The 25,703-nt window shown below is 35.3% G+C and overlaps 2 protein-coding genes across 2 annotated transcripts; both read left to right on the forward strand.

Moving 5' to 3' along the window:
• Window positions 1-3,559: 3,559 nt before the first annotated feature.
• On the forward strand, window positions 3,560-12,484 carry LOC106143267 (carboxypeptidase B). The gene is made up of 6 exons (XM_060950460.1): window positions 3,560-3,719; window positions 4,290-4,502; window positions 5,441-5,561; window positions 5,868-5,985; window positions 11,352-11,557; window positions 11,922-12,484. Exons 1-6 carry the CDS (start codon window positions 3,646-3,648, stop codon window positions 12,465-12,467), a joined length of 1,278 nt encoding a protein of 425 aa, XP_060806443.1. The 5' UTR covers window positions 3,560-3,645; the 3' UTR covers window positions 12,468-12,484.
• Window positions 12,485-12,621: 137 nt separating this feature from the next.
• Window positions 12,622-18,607, forward strand: LOC106143266 (carboxypeptidase B). Its single transcript, XM_013345310.2, has 5 exons — window positions 12,622-13,352; window positions 13,842-14,054; window positions 15,145-15,229; window positions 16,849-17,169; window positions 18,005-18,607. Exons 1-5 carry the CDS (start codon window positions 13,282-13,284, stop codon window positions 18,554-18,556), a joined length of 1,242 nt encoding a protein of 413 aa, XP_013200764.2. The 5' UTR covers window positions 12,622-13,281; the 3' UTR covers window positions 18,557-18,607.
• Window positions 18,608-25,703: the final 7,096 nt, after the last annotated feature.

A 25,703-nucleotide genomic window follows, 5' to 3' on the forward strand; every position in this document is an offset into this window, starting at 1 on the left:
TTTCACTTAACGAAGACGCCGTGACTATCTTTTGGTTCAGAGGCTTGTACATACATACATATAATCACGTCTATATCCCTTGCGGGGTAGACAGAGTCAACAGTCTTGAAAAGACTGATAGGCCATGTTCAGCTGTTTGGCTTTATGATGGAATTGAGATTCAAATAGTGAGGAAACAGGTTGCTAGCCCATCGCCTAAAAGGAGAATCCCAAGTTTATAAGCCTATCCCTTAGTCGACTTTTACGATATGCACGGGAACGAGATGGAGTAGTCCTATTCTTTATTTTATTGGTGCCTGGAACCACGCGGCTTGTACTTTACGTACAATACTGCGTCATATTAACAAGTATCAAACCTAATTAGTCGTAGTACACCAGCCGGCCAGTTATACTCGATGTTACATACAGGAATGCATTGCATGAATAACTGCTTATTGTGGGTTATTGTACATAGTAACAGGCTTCATTTTAGCTTATTTACATACATATGTACTTAATATGCCGTGTGGTTCTCGGCACTTTAGCGTAGGATAACTGGCATGTCATTTTCAACGTATATTGTAAAATGCGACTAAAGGAACAAAGGAATCTATAAGGGTAAGGATGAGAATAGGATTGTTTTATTTTCAAAATTGGATACAAGGTATCACTTATTGACGTCACATAACTCAAATCTAATTATACTATCGCTTACAAAGCTCATGTGTAGAAGAAGCGGCGGAACAAACCACACTGCAGCATTTTCACCAGACGTCAATTTACATGATGTTGAGAGCGGGGCTCACGCCAATAGTAACAAGAGACAACAAAGGTGAGAGAAACGCGTAGGTTCATCTATTTAGTCCAAGCTTTGATGAAGGAAATGCATGTTTCTTAAAGATGTTTTCCGTCACCGTAAAAACATCGGTTAGTATTCAAACTAACGTACAAAACTTTGTAGATATTCTCATTGGTCCACATACCAATGAGAATATCTACAAAGTTTTGTCTTGTCTTTCGACATCTCTACGCCACTCGTCACAACATCCAATCAAAACAACTACTGTCAATCACCGCGAAGAAATTGACACGCTCAACCAATAGCAGCGCAGAATCTAAATCGCGATTTCAAAGATTTCATGGATTGGAGCTATATATACAACCTCCGACACAACATCGTCGGAACCGCGGTTCCCCAGGCATAACAACTAGCCTGGCGGAAGATCTTCCCTTTAGTGGCGGTCGAGCCGAATAGAATAGAATAGAATAGATTTATTTTCAAAATTGGATACAAGGTATCACTTATTGACGTCACATAACTTAAATCTAATTATAACTACTATCAATCATCGAATCATCGCTACAGGTACATGATTGAGGTGGGATTTCAACTCTGCCTCTAAGAATACGAAATTAATAACTATATGCAACTCATGCTGAATAAAGCTCACAATCTGGATTAAATTTATTACTTGGCAAATTAATTAATGCCGTTTTGTATGGCCCGTTTTGGACTGGGGTAATTAGCGGAACGCTTAATCATTTTCACTTTAATAAGGTGTTACATTTTTGGATGTGTTTGCCTCGCACGCTTTATTCTCGGAGGGGTAGGCAGAGATCTTTCTGCAACATATTTCTACTCTTTTCATAATAATAATTTGTTACTATTTAACGACAGTAGAATAAAGGCGGTGGAAATGAGAGCGTTAAGGAGTATGATCGGTGTGAAATTGAGTGACCGGGTAAGGAACAGCGTGATAAGGGAATGTTGTGATGTGAAAGAAGATGTAGTTACAGGAATAGAAAAGGGTATGTTAAGATGGTTTGGTCATGTGGAGAGGATTAATGAAAGCAGGTTGTTTAAGCAAATGAACAAGGGGAGTGTGATAATAACTTATCTACCCTGACAGAGCCAATAGTCATCAAAATACTGAAAAACCACGTTCAGCTGTTTGGTTTAATGATAGAATTGAGATTCAAATAGTGACAGGTTGCTAGCCCATCGCCTAAAAGAGGAATCTCAAGCCTATCCCTTAGTCGCCTTGTACGACATCTATGGGAAAGAGATGGAGTGGTCCTATTCTTTTTCTATTGGTGCCGGAAACCACACGGCATATTAAATAAAACACGCACGTCACGGTAAAAATGTACAAAGATTATTTTCAGCCTATCGCTATCCGAGACATGTATCAATTGGCCGTCGATGGTCGAGAGTATTCAGACGATGACCTCTTAAACTATCCCCCATCTAGACTCTGTCTACAACGTAAAGGATCTTAAGGGAATGAAAAGCCGTGTTTTCGGTCCGATATAAAAATACATTACCCAAAATCAATCTAGCATTTGCAAGCTTTCTGAGAGCTAGCTACGATATCAAATATCGAAATACGTCGAAGATGACTGCGCTAGTCCATAAACGGCAAAAACATACCAGACTTCACTATTTGAACGAAATCACATTGGATTTACGCACTTATACCGTCGTAATAGAGGCTGAAACTGCATATGAGATGGTTTTGCGTTGGCGAAAAAGGTATTCGGTTGGGGTTCCTTTTCGGGCGACTTTGGATGCGATTTAAGTATATTATTGTACCTATATTCAAAATCAATAAACTCAATAAAATTAATAAGTGAATTCTACTAACTTGGGATTATTTTAGGCGATGGGCTAGCAACCTGTCTCTATTTGAATTTCAATTCTATCTTGAGAAGACTGATAGGCCACGTTCAGCTGTTTGGCTTAATTAAAGAATGAGATTCAAATAGTGACAGGTCGCTAGTCAATCGCCTAAAACAAGAATCCCAAGTTTATAAGCTTATCCCTAGTCGCCTTTTACGACATCCATGGAAACGACATGGAGATAAAAAATAGAATAGGACCACCTATTCTCTTTTTTATAAGAGTATTATATTTTAATTTTAAATACCTTAATAAACGCTAACACTCGTGACCCACCCTTAACGTTCTTTGCAAACGATGCCGTCTTGTGGCGGAAATTATCAGCTATGAGAGTTCAGATATCTGTTATCAGAGCCACTCCCGACCCTGGATAAGGCTCCAGATCCTGGGAATATCCGGCTGTGATCTGATTAGTGGGAATCTGAACGGTGAACGTATCAGATGATTCGGTTTTTAACCGTTTCGAAAAGGGAGGTCCTCTATTTTATTCAGACAAAACTAATAATTTGATTTTAATATTACAGTGAAGGCTGGAGTAGAGTGTAAATTGATGACATTTTTTTAATGTTTTTGTCTTTTACCGGGTAGACAGAGCCGAAAGTTTTGAATGCTACTATTTCCAGTATGACTTCAAAATATTAACAATATGTTATCAGTAATTATATATATGTATGAATCAGTTACTTATGTATGTATTCAGTTAATACATACATAGATAATGCGTATACCCTCTAGGGGTAGACAGAGCCAACAGACCTATCTACCCCGCGAGGTAAGACCAATTAACCTAAAACTCTACAAGCATTTGCGTAATAACAACGAAAACCAAATAAACCTAATTAAAAATCTTATCTCATGAATCATTTCAACATAATCTAGTATCAATTTCATTTAATCAGTTCTTTTATATACACTTGTTTATCTATAACTAATCCATCACACATTTTTCAGTTTAATTTTGTACGACTGTGTGTGAAGCATTGAATATGATTTACAAAATCATTTTTATGTTGTTTATTGTCACATTCGTCGTAGGGTCAAAACATGACCAGTATAAAGGGTGAGTTATTATCCATTTATAATTAAATTTGATGACATAGTTAATTATTTCGAGAAGAGTTAGATAGTTTTTAAATTATTATATTTCACACTTTTTTAATTAACACTTTTCGTATAACTCAAGAGTAAAATTAAATTAATTAACTTATTGATTTATAATTTACTAGAGGCCGCCCGCGACTTCGTCTGCGTGGAATCATTCCTGCGGGAACTCCGGGATAAAAGCCTATATGTTATTCTGGGTCTTCAGTTACCTTCATACCAAATTTCATCGTAATCGGTTTAGTAGTTTTTGCATGAAAGAGTAACAAACATCCATACTGACATCCAAACCTTCGCATTTATAATATTAGTAGGATTTGTCTCAAGCAATAAGTATTATGCGTGTGACATTAAGTTAATTCAAATCAATCTCAATTTCATCATGAAGCCATATAGCTGAACGAGGACTTTCAGTTTTCTTAAGACTTTTTCTACCCCGCAAGGGATATAAACATGACCTTTCCGTTATTTAACTATTTACTACGTCCACCCCGTAAATGAATCCTGACATATGTATGTGCAATTACAGATACAAAGTATACACATTCAACTTAACATCAGCATATCAACGGGATAATTTTGATCATCTCAAAAGTGACGTCATTGATTACTGGATTTTGCCAAATTTGGAGTTGAAGAGGGCCGGGAGAGTTATGGTGCCTGCCTCCCACCAATCCTGGTTCGAAGAGAACCTTCGGGAACTTGGTATGCCGGTGGAGGTGTTAATACAGGATGTATATGAGTAGGTCTTCCAAAATTCTCTCATCTCCCGAAACCGCCGAGCTTGCATGGAGAGAGTTATGAATGTGGATGAAGCGAAGGAAGTGTGCAGAGATCGTGGCAAGTGGATAAATGTAGTCTCTGCCTACCCCGCCGGGAAAGAGGCGTGATTTATGTATGTATTGTATTGTATTGTATTGATTTGTAGCGGGAGCGATGATTCGGCCAGACCGCCACCAAATGAAAGATCTTCCGCCAGGCTAGGTGTGATGCCTGGGGAACCGCGGCTCCGACGATATTGGGTGGGAAGTTGTATTTATGCTCCAATCCGTGAAATCTTAGTTTGCGCGATTTAGAAACTTCACTGCTATTGGCTGAGCGCTTCAATTTCTTCGCGATGATTGACAAATTAATGGTGTGTGGCATTAGTGATGTCGCCACAGATTTAAAAAGCACCAAAGTGAGTTCGGTATATCTGAAGGACAATATATTAAATACTTTCATAGATAGCTTTGGAAGCAGTTTGGAAGCGGTAGTAAGTAGTTATAATTAGATTTAAGTGATGTAACGTCAATAAGTGATACCTTGTAACCAATTTTGAAAATAAATCTATTCTATTCTATTCTAAGATAAACACTCAAAATCTGGTCCAATCAGAAATAAAATGTCAGGGAAAAACAAGAAAATTTTGATAGGCAGAATATGCTGATTTAGTAGCTTGTGCCAACTGTTTTTCTTTCCTTGCAAAATGTAACAGTCAATCAAGGGAAAGGAAAACAAATTTGGCATTCTTCATTAAGTCTGTCCTGTATGTGTCATTGTCATTAATATGACCTACACATATGAACTTCAACACCATCATTAAGCCATACAGCTGAACGTGGCCTTTCAGCCTTTTCACGACTGTTGGTTCTGTCCTCCCCGTGGGGGATACAGACGTGATGGATGTATAATTTTCAGATACCTGATGAAGAAGGAGAATGAAGACAGCTTGCAGAGAAATCTTGAAAACCAGATGATACTATCGAGGCGATCGAGAGATCGAGTGTACAATTTGACACGTTACCTACGTTATAATGAGGTACCTATGGCTAATTCCCTTAGAATAAGCATTTTATGGACAGAAGTAAGACAAATCCTGATATTTAAGACATAAACAATTAACATGCGGACTTTTAGAGAAGAAGACTTCCAGGGGCTTCGATTCCGTTGGAATTTTAGTAAAAAAAAATAACCCTATATGTTTACTCATATTTCATTAAAATCTATCCAGTAAGTTTTGCATGAAATAGTGACAAACACACATCCACACATCCTTAAAAACTTTCCCATTTATAATATTAGTAGAATTATACAAGAAATTAGCTAAACTTCTTTTATATTACAGATTTTGGAATACGCCCTCGACTTACAAGAAGAATTTTTAACGTCACCAAACATATCTTTAGATGTAGTTGCATTCTCTCAAAATACATTCCAAAATAGAGAATTGTTCTATCTGAAACTAACTTTCTTTTTTTTTTGGCGGCTGGCAACCCCGGAGCGTAATTGTCATATTCATTGCTCCGTATTTAAAATTTGTAAATTTAATTAAAATACACTAAAAATAAGTAAAAAATAAAATAAATTCATTGAATGCACATAGTGTAATTGTAATATTTAATTTTTAAGGTCAAATTCGGTGTATCTTGTGAAAAGATAGTGTTCAAAGTTGACGTTCTGTGGGTAACTGTTGCCGGTTTTATTTTACAACTTTTACAAGGTAAGAACTGTACAATAGTTACTTTTCCTCACGAATTTATATCAATCACCGCGTCCTTGTGCACTGTTTTGCGTAATTTTTATTAAATATCTTACGAAATCACTTATTTCCTATACCGAATTTGACGTTTGTTTACTTTTGAATTAGGTTAGGTTTTAGTACGGTAGTCGGTTTTGCTGGTATTATTTTACACACATCAAACTCTCATTGTCTTCCTTATACTTATAACATCTTATTTTGTAAAATATGTCGTCCTCAACCCGTGCTGTGACCGCTCGTCAGCTGGAAATGCAACTGAAGGAAGCCTTAGTTCAACTCAAGGCTGAGAAAAAGGACAATGAGCAATTATTACTGGAAAGGGAAGACAATGAACGTGAATATGAATTGATGCGAAATAAAAATCTAAAGCTCGAACAACATCTTGCTGAGAGTCTTAATAATTGTGATGACTTAACCGGGCAGCTTAACCGACTTAATTTAGTGGTAGATTCTTTCCGCCAATGCAGTGATACGTATGAGCAGACACTCAGACGTGTTACTGAATTAGAAAGGGAGCTGAGTGAGGCATATGAGCTGATAAATAGACACGAGCAAGATGCCCAGTCGCATCAGTCAAAGGAGGTGTCCAGCCTCTTTGATGAGCTCATTGAAAGTAGACTTATGTCACCCTCAGTTGATTCCTCAATTATTGATCTCACTAGTGACACTTCTTATGATAATATGTATAAAAACAAACCAAAACTTGATTTGAGCCATAATAAATTAAAAAAATACCTAAAACTCTCTAAAAAAATTAGGAAATGTAAATATCAATTAAAAAATAATAACATAAGGAAATCATGCTTAATAAAAAGCAGTTCATTGAACTGTAGGTTACAAAGGGAAATCAGCTCTTGCAATCAAAAAATGGTAGAAAATCAAGAGGCATATGAGGTTGATAGGATCAGATTGGAGACTCATGTCATAAAATTACAGGATGACTATTCTAAACTGTTTAATAAATATGATAAACAAAGACAGCAAAATACTGAGCATCTGTTGGCTGTAGAAAAGTTGATTCATGACAGTACATTTAACCAGGAGACTCTTGAATTCTTATCAAAAGAATGTACCTGCGGGCAATTCAACAAGCCCATTATCAATGATTCTACCTTGCTTTTACCCACTCCCAGTGCCGGTAATTTGCTTGATACTTATTCCAACTCTGAACCCTGTAAACCTCATTATAATTATAATACAGTGCTATTTTCAGACGGTATTGGTAGCAATATGGGTAAATATTTTTGTGATACCCTTAATCAGTCTTTTATAAATTACTGCATGCCAAATGCATCTTTTACCCAAATTATTGAGAGAATTAATAATGTAAATTTAAATAATAAATCCACCATAGTAATATTAATTGGTGATAGTTTTAAAATTGGCAGGAAAGATATAATTAACTGTTTTGAATCATTGAATAAATTAAAAGTTAACCAAATAATTTTATGTGCTTTTCCATATATGAGTTGCCAGTCTCCAAAACTTAATAAAAACATTCACCTACTCAATAATTTTATGCATTCGTTGACATGTCGTCACAGTGACAAATTTGCGTTTTTTGACACAAACAATTTCATAGGTGATTGTTTTAAGACCAATGATAGAATATTTCTATCCAGATACCATAAGAACAAAATTGCTACATTGGTAGCTAGTAATATTAATGTTTGGACGAGTTTACATTGTAAGCGAAATATTAATTATAAGTTGACTACAGAATTGCCAACTCTGTGTGATGGTAACTCTGTTGACTTGACAGTTAATTTAAACTGCACACTCAGACAACGGGAAACCCTCGAGGGTTAAGAATTATCCATCAAAATATACAAGGTCTTCCCGGCAAAGAATTAGAAGTACAACTAGTTTTAGAAGAATTAAATGTGGACATTTTATGTTTGACTGAGCATTGGCTCATGGAGGGGGAGATGATGTTCAGCCTAAACAATTATAATATTGTGAGCTGCTTAAACAGAAAGTCTGCAATTAGAGGTGGGTCTATGATATTTATCAAATGCGGTCTTCGCTGTAAAGAGCGAACAGACATAACCAGACTTTCGGTTGAGCGGTGTGCCGAAGTGACCTGTGCCGAGCTAGATCATCATATAATTGTTTGTGTGTACAGTCCCCCAAACAGTGAATTTAAACAATTTTTAAAAATAATGGATCAAGTGTTACATGTTACCTCAAAATGTAACAAAAAATTAATTATTTGTGGTGATTTTAACATTGACATTTTAGTTAAATCAACTGTTAGTATACAATTTATTAATTTGTTTAAATCTTATAATTTAGAGTATGTTTTTTTCGAACCAACCCGAATAACATCTACATCTGCCAAGTGTCTGGATAATTTTTTTTGCAATAATCTTTTTATACGGAAATCAATTATTCACAAATTGCCCTCAGATCACACCGGTCAATATGTTACCTTTGAGAAAGAGTCCTTAAACAATTTAAATAATGATAAAATTATGTGTAGACCTCTTTCTTCCAAAAACATAAGAAAATTTAAAATAAACATTGCAAATCAATTAAATACTTTAACATATTCTGGAAATAATCCTAATGAACATTATAACAATTTATTTAATATGATTTCTGCTGAATACTCAAAAAGGTTCAAGCAGAAACAAGTCAATATTCGTAATAGATTACAGTTCAGTGAATGGGCTACATTAGGTATTCACAAGAGTAGGAATAAGTTATATGACTTATATGCCCAGAAACAATACAATTTTGACCCCAGTTTTGTAGAATATGTCAAAAATTATTCAAAATTATTTAAAAAAGTTTGCAGGCAAGCCAAGTCTTTTCACATAAGTAGTAAAATAAACAATGCACCAAATAAAATTAAAGAAACATGGAACATTATTAATAAAGAATCTGGCAAAATCAAAGATAGAGACAGTATTAAACAAATATCATCCGGTAACAAAAGTATTTCTAAAACTCAGGACATAGTAAATGCTTTTGATAATTTCTTTGCAAAAATCCCTGTGGAGCTAACTTCTGACGTTGACTCTTGTCCATTGCGCGCTGAAACCCTACTTAATAATAACACAACTCCCATCAAATCTGTCTTTAAATTTAAATATGTTAACTCTGATAATATATTAAAGGCGTTCAAACAACTTAATTTGAAAAAGTCTGAAGACCATTGGGGTATGTCTGTTAGTATCATAAGTCAAATCATAGATATTATTGCATCTGATCTAGCTTTTATATTTAATGAATGTATTGATGAGGGTATTTTTCCAAATTTAATGAAATGTAGCAAATTAATACCTCTATTCAAAAAAGGGGAGAAAACAGTCCTTGGCAATTATAGACCTATTTCTATATTGCCAGTTTTGAGCAAGGTGTTTGAGAAGATGATGCTTAATCAAATGCAACAATATTTTAAAATCAATAACATTTTCCATTCCCAACAATATGGGTTCACTGCCGGGAAGTCCACCACTGATGCGGGAGTAGCACTTGTTACTCAAATCTATGACGCGTGGGAGAGTTCACAGGATTCAGTTGGAGTCTTTTGCGATCTCTCTAAAGCATTTGATTGCGTAGATCATCAGACACTTTTGCGTAAACTTCGTCAATATGGGTTTGACCACAAATCAACTAAACTAATGGCATCCTATTTGACTGATAGGCTTCAAACTGTAGATATTAATGGAGTAAAGTCAAGCGGATCAAGCGTCTCAATGGGTGTTCCTCAGGGCTCAATTTTAGGACCATTCCTCTTCTTGGTATATGTCAATGACCTGCCTTTTATGGTGGAAAAACAGGCGGGTATAGTGCTGTTTGCCGATGACACTTCTTTAATATTTAAATTAGATCGCCATAGCGAAAATGTAAGTTCGGTTAATAATATACTGTCGGCCATATCTATCTGGTTCTCAACCAACAATCTTCTTTTAAATGCTAATAAGACCCAATGCATTAAATTTACCCTTCCAAACGTAAGGCAGGCCAATACTGACATAATACTGGAAGGCCAGAAATTAGAATTTGTTGAAAATACTAAGTTTTTAGGAATTATAATTGATGCAAAGCTACAGTGGGGTGCTCATATTTCTAAACTATCCAATAGACTTAGCTCTGCCGCTTATGCTGTTAGGAGGATCCGACAATTGACAGATGTAGCTACAGCTAGGCTTGTTTATTTCAGCTATTTTCATAGCTTGTTATCTTATGGTTTACTTTTATGGGGTAGCGCGGCTGATATACAAACTATTTTTATAATTCAGAAAAGGGCCGTTCGCGCAATTTACGGCTTAGGACCAAGAGACTCGTTAAGACAACTCTTTAAGAAAATAAACATACCTACAGTAGCGTCCCAGTACATTTTTGATCTTATAATGTATGTTAGGAAAAATACCTCTTTTTTTCAAAAAGTTAGTGCCACAACTGATAGAAATTTACGTAATAAACATAAATTAGTCATGCCGTTTCATAGGCTTAGCAAAGTCAATAAATCATTTATGGGGAACTGTATACGATTTTATAATAGGTTGCCGGAGTCTGTTCTTGATATGCCCTACCGAAAATTCAAAGAGTATGTAAAGAAAGTACTTTGTGAGAAGGCTTATTATAGGACTGATGATTACCTTAATGATAAAAACATCTGGCTCGAGCTTGGCACAGGAACCTCGTAATTAATTGTAGTTTAATTTGAACTTAAATCAAAATTTCAGTACACTCTGTACATAAATCTTTTTAAAATTGGCAATCCATAAAATATATATATATATATATATTTTTTTTTCTTTTTTCAATATTAAATCTCATAAATATATAAATCTCCCGTGAACAATGTATTCTCCCGTCCACATTATATTCTAAGTATAATTTAATATTGTGAAGTTGACGTTGTTAAAGAAAATGCTGCAGTGCAGTTTGTTACCGCTTCTTCTGCACTGACGCCTTGGAAGCGGCAGTAAACTTAGTTTTTAAGTAATATATTTGACGTCAACCAAGTTGTTAAACCATACGACAATTATTAAGCGATATAATAATATCCTATAATAATGAATAAAAAATTTTGAATTTTGAATTTTTTGAATTTTTTAACATCTTCAAGTGCTGTGGCTGAACCCAAACCAGTTATTGTGATAGAAGCGGCATCTGTAGCTAGAGAATGGATAACTGTTCCTTCAGCCATGTACATTGTTGATATGTTATTGGAAGATGAGCAGTATCAGCTTTTAGAAGAATTTGAGTGGATTGTAATACCAGTTTTGAATCCTGATGGATACGAGTTCAGTCATACAAATGTAAGAATGTGATTTCTAAATTCTGTATAATGCAGTGACGGAATGCTAAATTTAGCTGTTGTTGTATCTTGCCTATGTTAATTTCTTAAAAACCAATAAACCTTTGAGACTTTAGAAAGGAAATAAGCTTGATTTCAGTAAATATACAAGATTTAGCGTGTAATCACAATTACAAATAGTCATTCAGTAACAAATACATTCTGTAGTTTCGTTGAGCACCTCCAGTAATTCGTATAATATTGTACTTTAAAAATTATCAGTGAATGCTTGTTATTTCATGTTCATTTCGTTAACCTAACTTTACATTTGGAACCATATGTAACACTTTACCATAACTTACAAAGATGTTATTGTCAATTTGCAGACTCGACTTTGGATCAAATCACGACGCACAAATTTACTGCCCCTCGTTTGTGTCGGTGTGAACATTAATCGTAACTTCGACATTGATTTTGGTAATTTCGACTCGAGCACCAATTACTGCAGTGACACCTACGATGGAGGATCCCCATTCTCCGAGCCAGAAAGCCAATTCGTCCAATCAATTGTTGAAGAATATCGCGACAGGATAAAGTTGTACATCTCTTTGCAAAACAAAGGTGGATTGATCACGTATCCATGGAGCTATGAACGGGCTGCATCAGCGTTATTCAAACAACATCATATGTTGGCTTTATCTATGATAAGTGTTATGAATGGAAATTATACAGTGGGTGTGTCATCTGTAGCTATTGAAAGAGCTTCGGGTACAAGCAGCGATTATGTTAGGAGAAACGGAGTAAGATATACGTTTAATTTAGATATAGGAAGCGTTGATAACAATGTCGTGATACCGGTTCAAGAAATACCGACGATTGTTGAAGACGTTTGGTGGGCGGTCTCGACTGCGGCGAGGGAAATTGTTTATTAAATTGTTGTGAATATTTATTTGTTTATTTAAAACTTTATTGCACAAAACACAAATGTACAAAAGGCGGACTTAATGCCGTTTGGCATTCTCTACCAGTCAACCAGCTGACCAAACAGAAATAATTTTAAGTTGGTGGTGCGATAAAGTGCACATGCATACTGAAAAATACATACAAGATACATAATATACATAAAATATCAAATTATTTAATAAACTGAGTCTACCATGGTCCAGTGAACTCGCAACTATATATTGAAGTACATCACTGAGAGAACAATCCTCGGGAATAGAATACTTACCGCTGAACACCTCTCCTTGTACCTCGTCTGCGCAACCACGCAAGAAGAAGAATAGAATATCGATATTTTGTTACTGAAACAGTTTTATTTCATCCAGTTGGTAAATTTTTGTTGTTTTTGTGAGTCGGAGGACGAAAAAATTATCAATGAACTACAGTTTTTATTATATTCTTGTCTGATTAATTTTGTAGGGTTGAATGCTGAAAAGGCTTCATCAGAATATTTCCATGCCAAAAATTTTATTTTTGTCTTATATAACACGTAAAGTATTGTAGCTGGCTTTCAATATCTGAATAAACTAATCGGCCCCCACCAATAGTATCTTTTTAATGTAATTGTTTTGAAAAACAAATATATCTTTGACAAATAATATCCTAATCGGCATTTTTAATTATTTACATATACTTAGGTTTAATTAAAGATATTAAGATAAAATTTATTCGAGTTATCAATCATTCATTTGTCGTTGACTTGATAATTTATTCAGTCATTTGCATCAGTGTAGCCCCAAAAAAATGTTGTTCAAATTGTTTATATTTTTCTTTTTGAGTTCCCAAACGTTAGCCAAAAATGAATTATATTCAGGGTGAGTATTTCATCTCTTATATTTTTTCTTAGTTATTATCTCGCAAAGCTTAGTGTTATTTCCATAAAATTTGAATCATGCAAATCCTTTTTTGCTGTTGTGGAAAGTAATTTTATTTATATTTTCACGATTTTTTATCAACAGGAAGACATGAGCCAATTCAGAGACAAGAATTTATTTTGTATTTTTAGTATATTCATTTAATGTTGAGCTGGTACGGGCACATTATGAGAAGTGAAGAAGGTCATGTTACTTAAAGGGCCTTAAATATGGAGGTCGAAGGTTGTCGATAAAGGGGAAGACCGAAAAAGAGATGGATGGACAGTGAAAGGAAAGTATGGGCAGAAAGGGAGTGACCAGTGAGATGGCAATGACAGAAGTAATTAGGAAAAACTGTTCCGACGTTACATCAAGAGTTGGAAAAGATATACACAAAGAAGAGTATATTTATCAAATAACAAAAGTAAATACAAATTAAATTGCTTCCAGATACAAGGTGTACAATATAAAATTTGGAACAGAAGAACAAGAAAATAATTTTAAGTTATTGAAACGAGATGGCTTAGATTTCTGGAGATACCCATCTTGGGAACGGAATGTCATTGGTCGTGTTATGGTAGCCACATCGCACGTGGAATGGTTTGAAAGAAAACTAAGAGATATGAATATTGATGTAAATGTCCATATTGAAGATGTTTTAGAGTAAGTATTAAAACTGTTTCATTACATTAAGACTATTGCTTTTTTTTGAGGTTAATTTTTTTTGCCGTGTAGTTCCCGGCACCAATACAAAAAGAATAGGACCACTCTATCTCTTTCCCATGGATGTCGTAAAAGGCGACTAAGGGAAAGGCTTACAAACTTTGGATTCTTTTTTAGGCGATGGGCTAGCAACCTGTCACCACTTGAATCTCAATTCTATCATTAAGCTAAATAGCCGAACGTGGCCATTCAGTTTTTTCAAGACTGTTGGCTCGGTCTAACCCGCAAGGGATATAGACGTGACCATATGTATGTATGTATGTTAATTTTTTTATACGTACATACATTAAATCACACGTTAGTAACAGAACCAATAGTCTTGAAAAGACAGATATGCCACGTTCAGCTGTTTGGCTTAATGATAGAATTGTGATTCATAATAGTGACAGGTTGCTAGCCCGTCGCCTAAAAGAAGAATTCCAAGTTTATAAGCCATTAGTCGCCTCCGACATCCATGGGAAAGAGATGAAGTAGTCCTATTATTTTTTCTAATAGTGCTGGGAACCACACGTCACTGCCGGGATCCACACGGTACAGAGACAAGATCTAGTAACAATAGTTTTATTGACAATCGTTTTTGTACAACGAGGGTTAACATTGTGATAAAATTTTCATTTGAAACAAATATAAAATTTTTTGGTAGGACATGGTAGGTTGCGGCGGTCAGTTGGATGTCGTTTCGTGAAAAAACCTGACTAAACCACTCCATAATCTTGGATACTGGAAAATACCAGTCCTTGGTAGGCTTCTACTTAAGCCAGGCATAAAATGTAAATCTTTATTAAGATTTCATCTGTCACTATTTGAATCTCGATTCCATCATAAAGCTATACAGCTGAACGTGGCCTATCAGTCCTTTCAAGAGTGTTGGCTCTGTCTGACCCGCAAGGAATATAGACGTGACTTTATGTATGTATGTATGTATTGATCGAGTAAATCTCACACTAACCCTTTTGGACTACTACGACCAAAGAATGCATTACAGAAAAAAAATCTGGAAGTAATACAAATAGTTCTTAATATCTTTTAGATACCTTTCAGAAAAAGATGGAACAATCGAAGTTGTCGAGAGAAACAGAGCGTTTGATTTTGACAATTTTTATCGATACGATGAGGTACGATATAAATATAAATATATATACGGGACAAATTACACAGATTGAGTTAGCCTCGAAGTAAGTTCGAGACTTGTGTTACGTGATACTAACTCAACGATACTATATTTTATAATAAATACTTATATAGATAAACATCCAAGACCCAGGCCAATCAGAGAAAGTTCTTTTCTCATCGTGCCCTGGCCGGGATTCGAACCCGGGACCTCCGGTGCCACAGACAAGCGTACTACCGCTGCTTTTGCTTTTAGTATGACATATTCTTATTTTTGTTTGTTCTTTGCTTTATTCTTTGTGCCTGTTATCGGCATCTTTCAACTTAATAAATGTTTAGTATACCCTGAATATTATACACGGGGCTGCTGTCTAGTTTTAAGAACCTTTATCTTTTAGTTCTCATGTTAGTGGATTTATTGTAATCTTTTATGAGAATAAATTCTTTAAACCTAAACTAAGACACGATGGAATACTATGTACATCATAATAAAAAAGATAAAAAAAATTCCCGACCGTAACAGCATTCTGTACTTTGGATCATATTATTTTTCCATAATTAGTTGAAGTCCGTCTTTTTTAAAAACAAATATACAGAGTGTCTGATAAATCGCGTTTCGTATTACATACATACTTACAATCACGTCTATATCCCTTGCGGGGTAGACTGAGCCAGCCTTGAAAAGATTGATAGGCCGCGTGCAGCTGTTTGGCTTAATGATAGAATTGAGATTCATATAAAGAGACAGGTTGCTAGGCCGTCGCCTAAAAGAAGTACCTCAAATTTATAAGCCTATCTCTTAGTCGCCTTTTACAACACCTATGGGAAAGAGATGGAGTGGTCCTATTCTTTTTGCTATTGGTGCCGGGATCCACACGGCGACAATAGGAAAAAAATTGTCAGAATGTTATTCATTTTGATATCACGACCCTGTCATTCAAAATATCGTACGATTTAATAAAGGATTTAACCATGCATTTATCAGTGATAAATATTAGATTAATTTTCGGTAAAAAATATTGAAATAAGCCTAAAAAATAATGAATTTTTGAAATCATGTCATTGACAAACAATATAATACCTATGTTGATAATATTGATTAAGCTCTGCACGCTCAATCATTTCACGTTATAGATATTAAAATGGTTTAGCAAATTTCAAAATAATATTAGCAAATCTATACATATAATAAAACAGTCAAAATATTTTGTCTATACATTTAGTATTTTTGACTGAAATGGATAGAGGCACTTAGAATGAATAATAGAAAGCAAATATTTTTTTTTGTCTGTCTGTATGTATCATCACGTTTATCTCCGAAAGTATTGAACCGATTTACTTAAAACTTTTACCAATTGCTTTGTTTTAATTTAGAAAAACATTTAATGTTTGTTTCATCAAAATCGGTTCACTTAAAAAAAAGTTATCGTCATTTGAATGAACTCAAGGCATGAGTTTGCCTGCAAATAATTTTACACGGAAAAATTCAAAATTTACGCGGACGAAGTCGCGTCGCTAGTTTTAATATAAATCCTTAATCCAATTCATTATTAATTGATCACGTACGTGGGTTCTCCTTAGAATTTGTTTCATAAAAATATAACTTGGTAATTTTATTTTGCAGATCCTAAATCATTTACAAGAGTTGGAGTCGAAATATATGAATTCTGATAACGCCACATCAGTAGAAATAGTTGATTTTGGCACTACCAACCAAAATAGAAGGCTGGTATATTTAAAAATAGAGAGAAGAGAACAAGATATATCTAAACCAGTTATTATAATTGAGGCTGGCATCAATCCAAGAGAATGGATAACAGTGCCATCTGCAATAAATGTGATTGAAAACATTTTAAATGAAGATCAACCAAGGTTTTTGAATGATTTTGATTGGATTGTTATACCAGTTTTAAATCCTGATGGTTATGAATATACACACACAAATGTAAGTGATATACGAGTACATACATACATATGGTCACGTCTATATCCCTTGCGGGGTAGACAGAGCCAACAGTCTTGAAAAGACTGAATGGCCATGTTCAGCTGTTTGGCTTAATGATAGAATTGAGATTGAAATAGTGACAGGTTGCTAGCCCATCGCCTAAAAAAATCCCAAGTTTGTAAGCCTATCCCTTAGTCGCCTTTTACGTCATCCATGGGAATCCTATTCTTTTTTGTATTGGTGCCGGGTAACACACGGCGGAAAAAATTATATACGAGTAATTAGGTAATTTCTCCTACTGTCACTTGGATATAAATATCAGTAATCTATTGAAGAAGATAGTTTTATTTATCACGGATATAGTGTCAGTAAATCAGTTAATCTTATTACATAGCACATTGATCCATTTCAGCGTGATAATGATAAGCGACTTAAACCATTGTGTAGATGTTTAATCAATAATGGGTGTGTCTTTGTCGTGATAAGTTCTGAACTTGCTGAAACATTTTACGCTTTTTAACTTACAAAAATAAGCCTGTTATTCAATGATATTTCTGCATGACCTAAATATATACTTGTTTGATTAACTATAATGTGTTTTGTGCAAAAAAAGAAACAATAAATAATAATTGACTAGTTTTCATTCATGCAAAATACATTCCACCTATAAGAGATTTATATATTATCATAAGAGGATCTCTCGGATAGAAATAAATTACTTATAGTATCAATGACTGGTGTCTTTATTTCTTTAAGGATAAGCATCCTTATGTATCCGAATATCTATATCGGAAAAAACATGTTATTTCTGCTAACTCAATATCAAATTTTTCAGTTACGTCTCTGGGAGAAATCAAGAAGTACAAACAGCAACTTAGGGGTAATTTGCCCTGGAGTGAACATTAACAGGAATTTCGATATTGACTGGGGTACTTCTGCGTCCAGCTCAAGTCCTTGTAGCAATATTTATAGTGGCACTGGTCCTTTCTCGGAAATCGAAAGCCAAATGATAGCAGCTCTAATTGAAGAACACGGTGCAAGAATAAGACTTTATATATCACTGCAAAATAATGGTGGATTTATATCTTACCCGTGGTATTATGAAAAAGCAGCGACAGCGATGTTTAGAGATAATCATTTGCTTGGTATAGAAATGGTTGATGCTATGGTTAGTAATTATACTCTGGGTGTGGCTTCGGTTGTTGCTGATAGAATTTCAGGTACAAGCAGTGATTTTGCTCGAATAAGAGGAGTGAGGAATACATTCAATATAGATATAGAACATAGTGAAGATGGAAATGTAGTGATATCTACAAGCGATATAAAGAGAATTGTGGATGATGTTTGGGCAGCTATTAGAGTTGCCGCTGAAAATGTTACAGACTGATTAAAAAAGTAATAAATATTTCTGCTTTTAATTATAGTGATTTTGGTATGATTTGGTATTTTGATTCAAAATAACGCCGAAAGATTATGTATTCAATCTTTTTAGTACCTGAATTTTCTTGAATGGTTTTAAGTTTGCAAGCGGAGGTCAGATGGGAATCTGACCTCCGCAACCTTTTTGCAGGAGAACCTTACCCATAATCCAATACGGATCATGTTCGTTTCCTCATCGTAAGAGAGTCGGTTAGCACTAATACTAATATACATAACTCAGAAAAGGGTAATTTGTCCATGACCGAGGTAGGATTCAACATGTGACCCCACTCACCCGCATTGAGGTCTACTCAATGCGGGTATATGTAAAGAGAGAATTTCCTTTTTTATTAAATTGGTTCTAAATTTATTTATTTTTCTTACCAAGAAGACAGTCTCCAACTTAACTTTCTAATTGAACGAAAATTGTTCAAGTCTTAATAAAACCGTTAATTACAATTCCTTGAATTAGAAGGTCAGGGTCATTGGTCCTTCGAAGGTCGGATTCTTACGGAACGTTTCTATGAAATTTTGCCCAGAAAAAGAGACGAATTAATCGGATTGTTGGACAAAGCTAATAAATTGGACCACTTAATTCCTCAATTGCTCTGATTGGAATCCTACTTGAGACAAAGGGTGGACTGAAATTCAATTCTCGGGTACAAACGCTAATTGTCCAATATTTTTTTTATTTTATACAATTTTTTATGGGACAAATCACACAGAATGAATTGTATAACTGAATTGAAACAGGTGAACGTGGCCTATAAGTCTCTTCAAGACTGTTGGCTCTGCCTGCCCCGCAAGGGAAATAGACGTGATAATATCATATAAATAAAGAAAAAAAATAAGGGCATACAATAGAGAATTATAACATCCAGTGCTCTATCTATCTTAAGAAATATAGGTACATGCATAATTTCAAATAATAAATGCAGAAGCATATCCAATAAGCTTGCGGTATGAGATTTCAATACAATAACAACACTAACTTCGACATAATCGGTTAAAATCCAGCGCTGTCTTCAGGTAATAGGAATTCGTGGAATACCTTCTCGCGCAGGGAGGTAACAGGGGCGCAAGAAAATATTGCCCCGGGCTGAAACGTGACGCGCCCATGCCGGACACTAGTGACGGGACATCGATATATCGATAATGGAAATATTTGTTTTATAGTTACAGCAACATATTGTTAATATCTTGAAATTTTATATGAAAAGTGTATTAATGTTTTGATCAAGAAATACTTTAACTTCTTTGCTCTTTTCTCCTTTCATTAAAGACAGAATTTTGTATATCACACAAGAACTTGCCGATGTTCGTCCAGATTTCTCTGTGGGTATATGACATCTTAAACTTTTAGTAGTTAATTTAACTGATTAAGTTAACCTCAAAGCAAATTCAAGATTTGTGTTATGGTTAAATACTCAACGTAATTATTTTTTACATACATACATACATATGGTCACGTCTATATCCCTTGCGGGGTAGACAGAGCCAACAGTCTTGAAAAGACTGAATGGCCACATTCAGCTATTTGGCTTAATGATAGAATTGAGATTCAAATAGTGGCAGGTTGCTAGCCCATCGCCTAAAAAAGAATCCCACGTTTGTAAGCCTATCCCTTAGTCGCCTTTTACGACATCAACGGGAAAGAGATGGAGTGGTCCTATTCTTTTTTGTATTGGTGCTGGGAACCACACGGCACTTGTATTGGTGCCGGGAACCACACGGCACCAATACAAGTGCCATAATTAATTAACATAATTAATTTTTATAAAAAAATATTCTAATCAGAGAATGTAACATATTCTTATAATAAAATCACGGCATGATTCCAATGAAGTTGGCGCCAACACCTTTATAATTGCTACGATTGGATGTCATAAAAGGCGAGTAAAGAATAGGTTTATAAATTTGGGATTCCTCTTGAAGGCGATGGGCTAGCAACCTGTCGCTATTTGCATCTCAGTTCTATCATTAAGCCAAAGAGCTGAACGTGGCCTTTCAGCCTTTTCAAGACTATTGGCAATTACCCCTCAAGGGATATAGACATGACTAAATGTATATATATATTTTTCATACAAGCGTGTCGGTTAAATATTCTCTCGATGTGATCTTAAGCTAGGTGGCACTAGATCTTAGAAATCAATTAATCAGAAATAGTTTTCATTAAAATTTCTGCATTTGACTGCACCACTACTACTCCTTGTCTCTTTTATAACAATGGTTACTTACTATTTTCTTGTTACTAAGTAAATTTCTATACAATAAATATATAACAAACAAATAAAATCCTCAGAGACCGACAGTATCGATATATTTATCGACCTTTGCACATCCCTACCTGCATCTCCAGCATGCAACGGGCACCCGTCTCGCTGCCAGGGAATATGTCAACGTAAGGAAACTTCCGCCGGTTGTATTTCCAATTTCCATCGTGTGCCGTATACTCTTGCTGAGATAATGGTGAAATGGGAGTAAAGTGCACGATGGATCAATACAGCTGCTTTTTTAAGCTTAACTTCTTCTTTGTCGTTACCTTCTCCCACTTTCTACGTGGGGTCGGCACAGTTTGTCAGTTTTTTCCAATTACTTCTGTCACTGGCCGTCTCATTGGTTCCCTTTCTACTCATACTATCCTTTACGCCGTCCATTCATCTCTTTTTCGGCCTTCCCCTATTTCTTAAACCTTTTTAAGAATAACGCCATATATAGACACGTCTATATCCCTTGGCTCTGGCTCTGTCTAATAATGATTATTTTGTCAATATTTTAATGTCAAATAATAATATGAATTTGCCAAATTATAATATAAAAAATATAAAGTAGTTATTTAATAGTACACAAATACATTTTTATAATCACGACTATTCTACTTGCAGGGTAGACACAGCCAACAGTTTTCAAAAGGCTGAAAGGCTACGTTCAGGTATATGGGTTAATGACGGAATTGAGATAGCTAAATATAGTTCGACACATATTATGCATGTTCTTCAAATAACTCAAACCAAGTCTGTGTAACATTACTATCATAAATAGTCGAACTGAGGTGCACTTCATTATAATATTGGCAACATGCCATCCACCACCTGGCTAATGGGTGCGGTCTTACCTTCGTGGTCTAATTCGCTAAGTTTAGCAACTACATACATACATAAAATCACGCCTCTTTCCCGGAGGGGTAGGCAGAGACTATCTCTTTCCACTTGCCACGATCTCTGCATACTTCCTTCGCTTCATCCACATTCACAACTCTCTTCATGCAAGCTCGGCGGTTTCGGGTACTTTTGACCTGACCCTTTACCAGGACGTCTTTAATTTGATCAAGATGCGTTCGTCTAGGTCTTCCCATTCCCACCTTTCCCTCCACACTCTCCTTGTATATCTGCTTAGTCAACCTGTTTTCAACAACTCAACTAAGCAACTCATACGAGTAGTTTTTGCTTTCGTCTGACTAATGTTAACAGCATCAGTCTAAAAGTTTTAAGGTAAAAACAGGACTCTATCACTAAGCCATCTGTTTATCACCAGGCTGTATCTCATAAACTGTGTTATCTAAAAAGCTGTTTATTTTTTTTTAATTATGCCTTCCCATTGCCGCTATAACAACAACATACATACATATAATCTCGTCTATATCCCTTGAGGGGTAGACAGAGCCAACGGTTTTGAAAAACTGAATGGCCACGTTTAGCTGTTTGGTTTAATGATAGAATTGAGATTTAAATAGTGATAGGTTGCCAGTCCATCGCCTAAATGAAGAATCCCAAATTTATAAGCCTATCCCTTACTCGCCTTTTAAGACATCTATAAGAAAGAGATGGAGTGATACATACATACATACATAAAATCACGCCTCTTTCCCGGAGGGGTAGGCAGAGACTACCTCTTTCCACTTGCCACGATCTCTGCATACTTCTTTCGCTTCGTCCACATTCATAACACATTCAGATGGAGTGATAGTGAGTATAAAAAGAATTCTTTTACTTAATCCTCCAGTTAAAGAATGTTATTAACTATATAAATGGTTATAGGGACGTAACAGCGGTTTTTACATACTTACCCTAATTGGATGTATGTTTGGACACGTTATACGGGTAATGAAGATCCTAATTACCTATTAGCGGTAATAGAGACTAGGATTATAGTAAGGAAATCGTTGCAATTAGGATATAATGGTTATAATGTTTGTGTTTCCAGAAGTATTGAAAAAGAAAAGTTAGCTATGGTTTTAATTTTGTTTGACAAATTTCATGTGCTCAGAAAAGTGGATAAGTTGCAAGATGGTGACATTTTATTCTTTAAGAAACATACTTATATAGCCACAAAAAGACTAGACGCCCATGTTCTGCTGTATACGTTAATAACAGAAGAAAGATCCGAATAATGACATATTGCTGAATCACCACCAATCACCTAAAAGAAGAATCGTAAATACATGAGCCTTTCCCAAACTATTATTTAACATTAACTTTTACATACTACACGAGAAGAAAGATAAGCAGCAGAAACAAACGATTTTAATTTGGTCGTTATTACTCCGATTACTTCTATGGTCCAAACGCTAAGCTGTTAGAAAATTTATTATCATTATCAAATAATTATTGTCAGGTCTTTAACAGTTGCTTCGAAAACTAAACAAACTTTGCAACCAAATTTACGAAGTAACAGATACAGTGGGTTGCCAAATTAATAGGGACAGTCGAAAAATATTGTTTTTTTACACTTTATTGGTCCATAACTAATTAAAAACGTTGTTTTGAGTTATAATTATATTTAATAATATTAGACACACATCTTACAAGTAGTTTAAACAAAAAAATAACAGTCTTTGGGTAATTAGAAAATATTAGCAGGTATTACGAAAATGGCAATGAGATATTGCTAATATTTTGTCACATTTCCTTTAGCCTGAATGAGTGCTTCGATCCGCCTCGGCATACTTTCTATGCACTGTTTGGCACTTTCCTTTATTTTAGGGTTGTGGTGCCACACATTTATTAATTTTTCGATCAGTTTTACCTTGGTGGTTATCACTTCCTTGGCAATTTCCGCCTTGGTAATTTCCCATAAGTTTTCGATGGGGTTCATGTCTGGAGAATTGCCAGGCCAAGGTAAAACTGGTATATTGTGGTCTGCTAAAAATTTTGTTACACTCCTTGCTTTATGGCATGGTGCTGAGTCATGCATGAACATGAATTCCTCCCCCTCTGAGAACCATTCCCGGAGTTGCGGCAACAAGCGAGTTTCTAGGACCTGCCTGTATTGGTCCTGTCTCATGGTTCCCTGGACAATGTAGAGACGCCCAACCCCTTTAGCACTTATGACAGACCATACCATTATTTTAACAGGGTGTTTAACGCGTTCCACAATGCAGTCAGGGTGAAATTTCTCGCCTGGGCGCCGCCTGACAAAGTTGCTTTTGTCGGCAAGAATCTCAAATGTTGATTCGTCTGAGAAACACACCTGAAAAAAAATATTTATAACTTATATGAAAATCTTTTTAGATAATATACCATAATATTAATATAAATTATCAATTGACATTAAAACTGACCTTGCTCCAGTCTTCAACACTCATCAGACGGTGTTCACGAGCCCAAGCAAGTCGTTTCTTCTTCATCGCCTCTGTCAGTCGCGGTTTTTTAGCTGGGCGATGTCCGGTCAGGCCTTCCTCTGCCAACCTACGCTGTACAGTTCTCTTCGAAACTTGTATTCCAGACTCCTGTACCATCTGGGTTAACAATCCAGCACTTTTCTTCCTGTTTTGCAAACACATATCCCTGATTTTCCTATCGGACCGTGGTGTCGTAATCCGTTTTCTTCCGCATTTGCCTTTTCTTTTGGGCAAAAGTGGCTGATCTTGATCCAGATTTATTTTTATTTTATTTACTACCGACTTAGAAACACCAGCCAGTTCTGCTATCTTCCTCTGAGAATGACTTGTGTGCAAAAGAAGGGTTTTAACCTCAGATTTTTTTCTTGGAGACAAATCTACCCCTCGACCCATAGTGAAAGCTGTAAAAATAAAAAATTAATTAATTTCGTCCTAAAATCAGCCCCAAAATACTTAAGATTTAATAAAAATAAAGTAATACTTACTTGCAGTCAATAATAATTTCACAAAATCACAAAATAACTTTTTAAAATAATTAGTTACTTATTTTACTTTTACACGTGTGAAGGACTGCGCGTCTCTCCCGATAATAAAATATTTTTACAAAATAAACAAATCCCATAACACTTGAAATTTACTTTCAAGTTGATCTGTAGAGGTGCTGTGAACATAAAAATACATTCCAGGACCACTTACACCACTTGAAATAGCAGTCAAACGCGCCTGAAGAAAAAATATGATAAAAAATGTGACTGTCCCTATTAATTTGGCAACCCACTGTAGTGCGAAATACATTTTAAATTAATCTCTTTATCCCCAACTTCTTCGTGTTATGAAAACTCGCTTAAAAATTCTGCAGTATAACGAAGCGAATGCATCTAAATTCATTGAAAAGTTGGTTCCACATTTCCATTCGCAATTCGGAACTTCCTGAAGAACCTGTAGGGATGAGCTGTGCCGTGCCATACAAGTTTTAAGATTTATCGATAAATTTTTCGAAGATGTCACAACAAATTTATTAAGCAAGTCCGGTTCCAAACTCACATATTATAATATACTGAATCTAGAAGTACCTTACACACCCAAAATAATCCTACAGTGCTATATTTGATTGTATTGAATGAATAAGGATTTAACTTTAATAACATTGGTATTATCGCTGACATAATATTGAAATCTATTTGCACAAAGATCCTTGCATTATGATCTGGTAGGCATTCAACAAGAAAACCAAATCAGGGCAAGCAAAATTTATGTCATTTTGTTCATACCTATACAGTTTTATTTACAGCGATTTCTTTCAAAACTTAGGTACCCTGACCTACCTAGCTAATCGCTGATTACTAAAATATGTGACGATGTAGGTCTGTATTATCTTCAATCGGATTTATCAATTCGATATCATCAAGCAAATTTGTTTTCACAGCTGCGATATTAGATAACAATGTAATTAATACATGCGCTTTGGAAGCAGTTGTAGATATAATTGGATTTT

The sequence above is a fragment of the Amyelois transitella genome, chromosome 21 (assembly GCF_032362555.1).
Source record: "Amyelois transitella isolate CPQ chromosome 21, ilAmyTran1.1, whole genome shotgun sequence".
Taxonomy (NCBI): Eukaryota; Metazoa; Arthropoda; class Insecta; order Lepidoptera; family Pyralidae; genus Amyelois; species Amyelois transitella.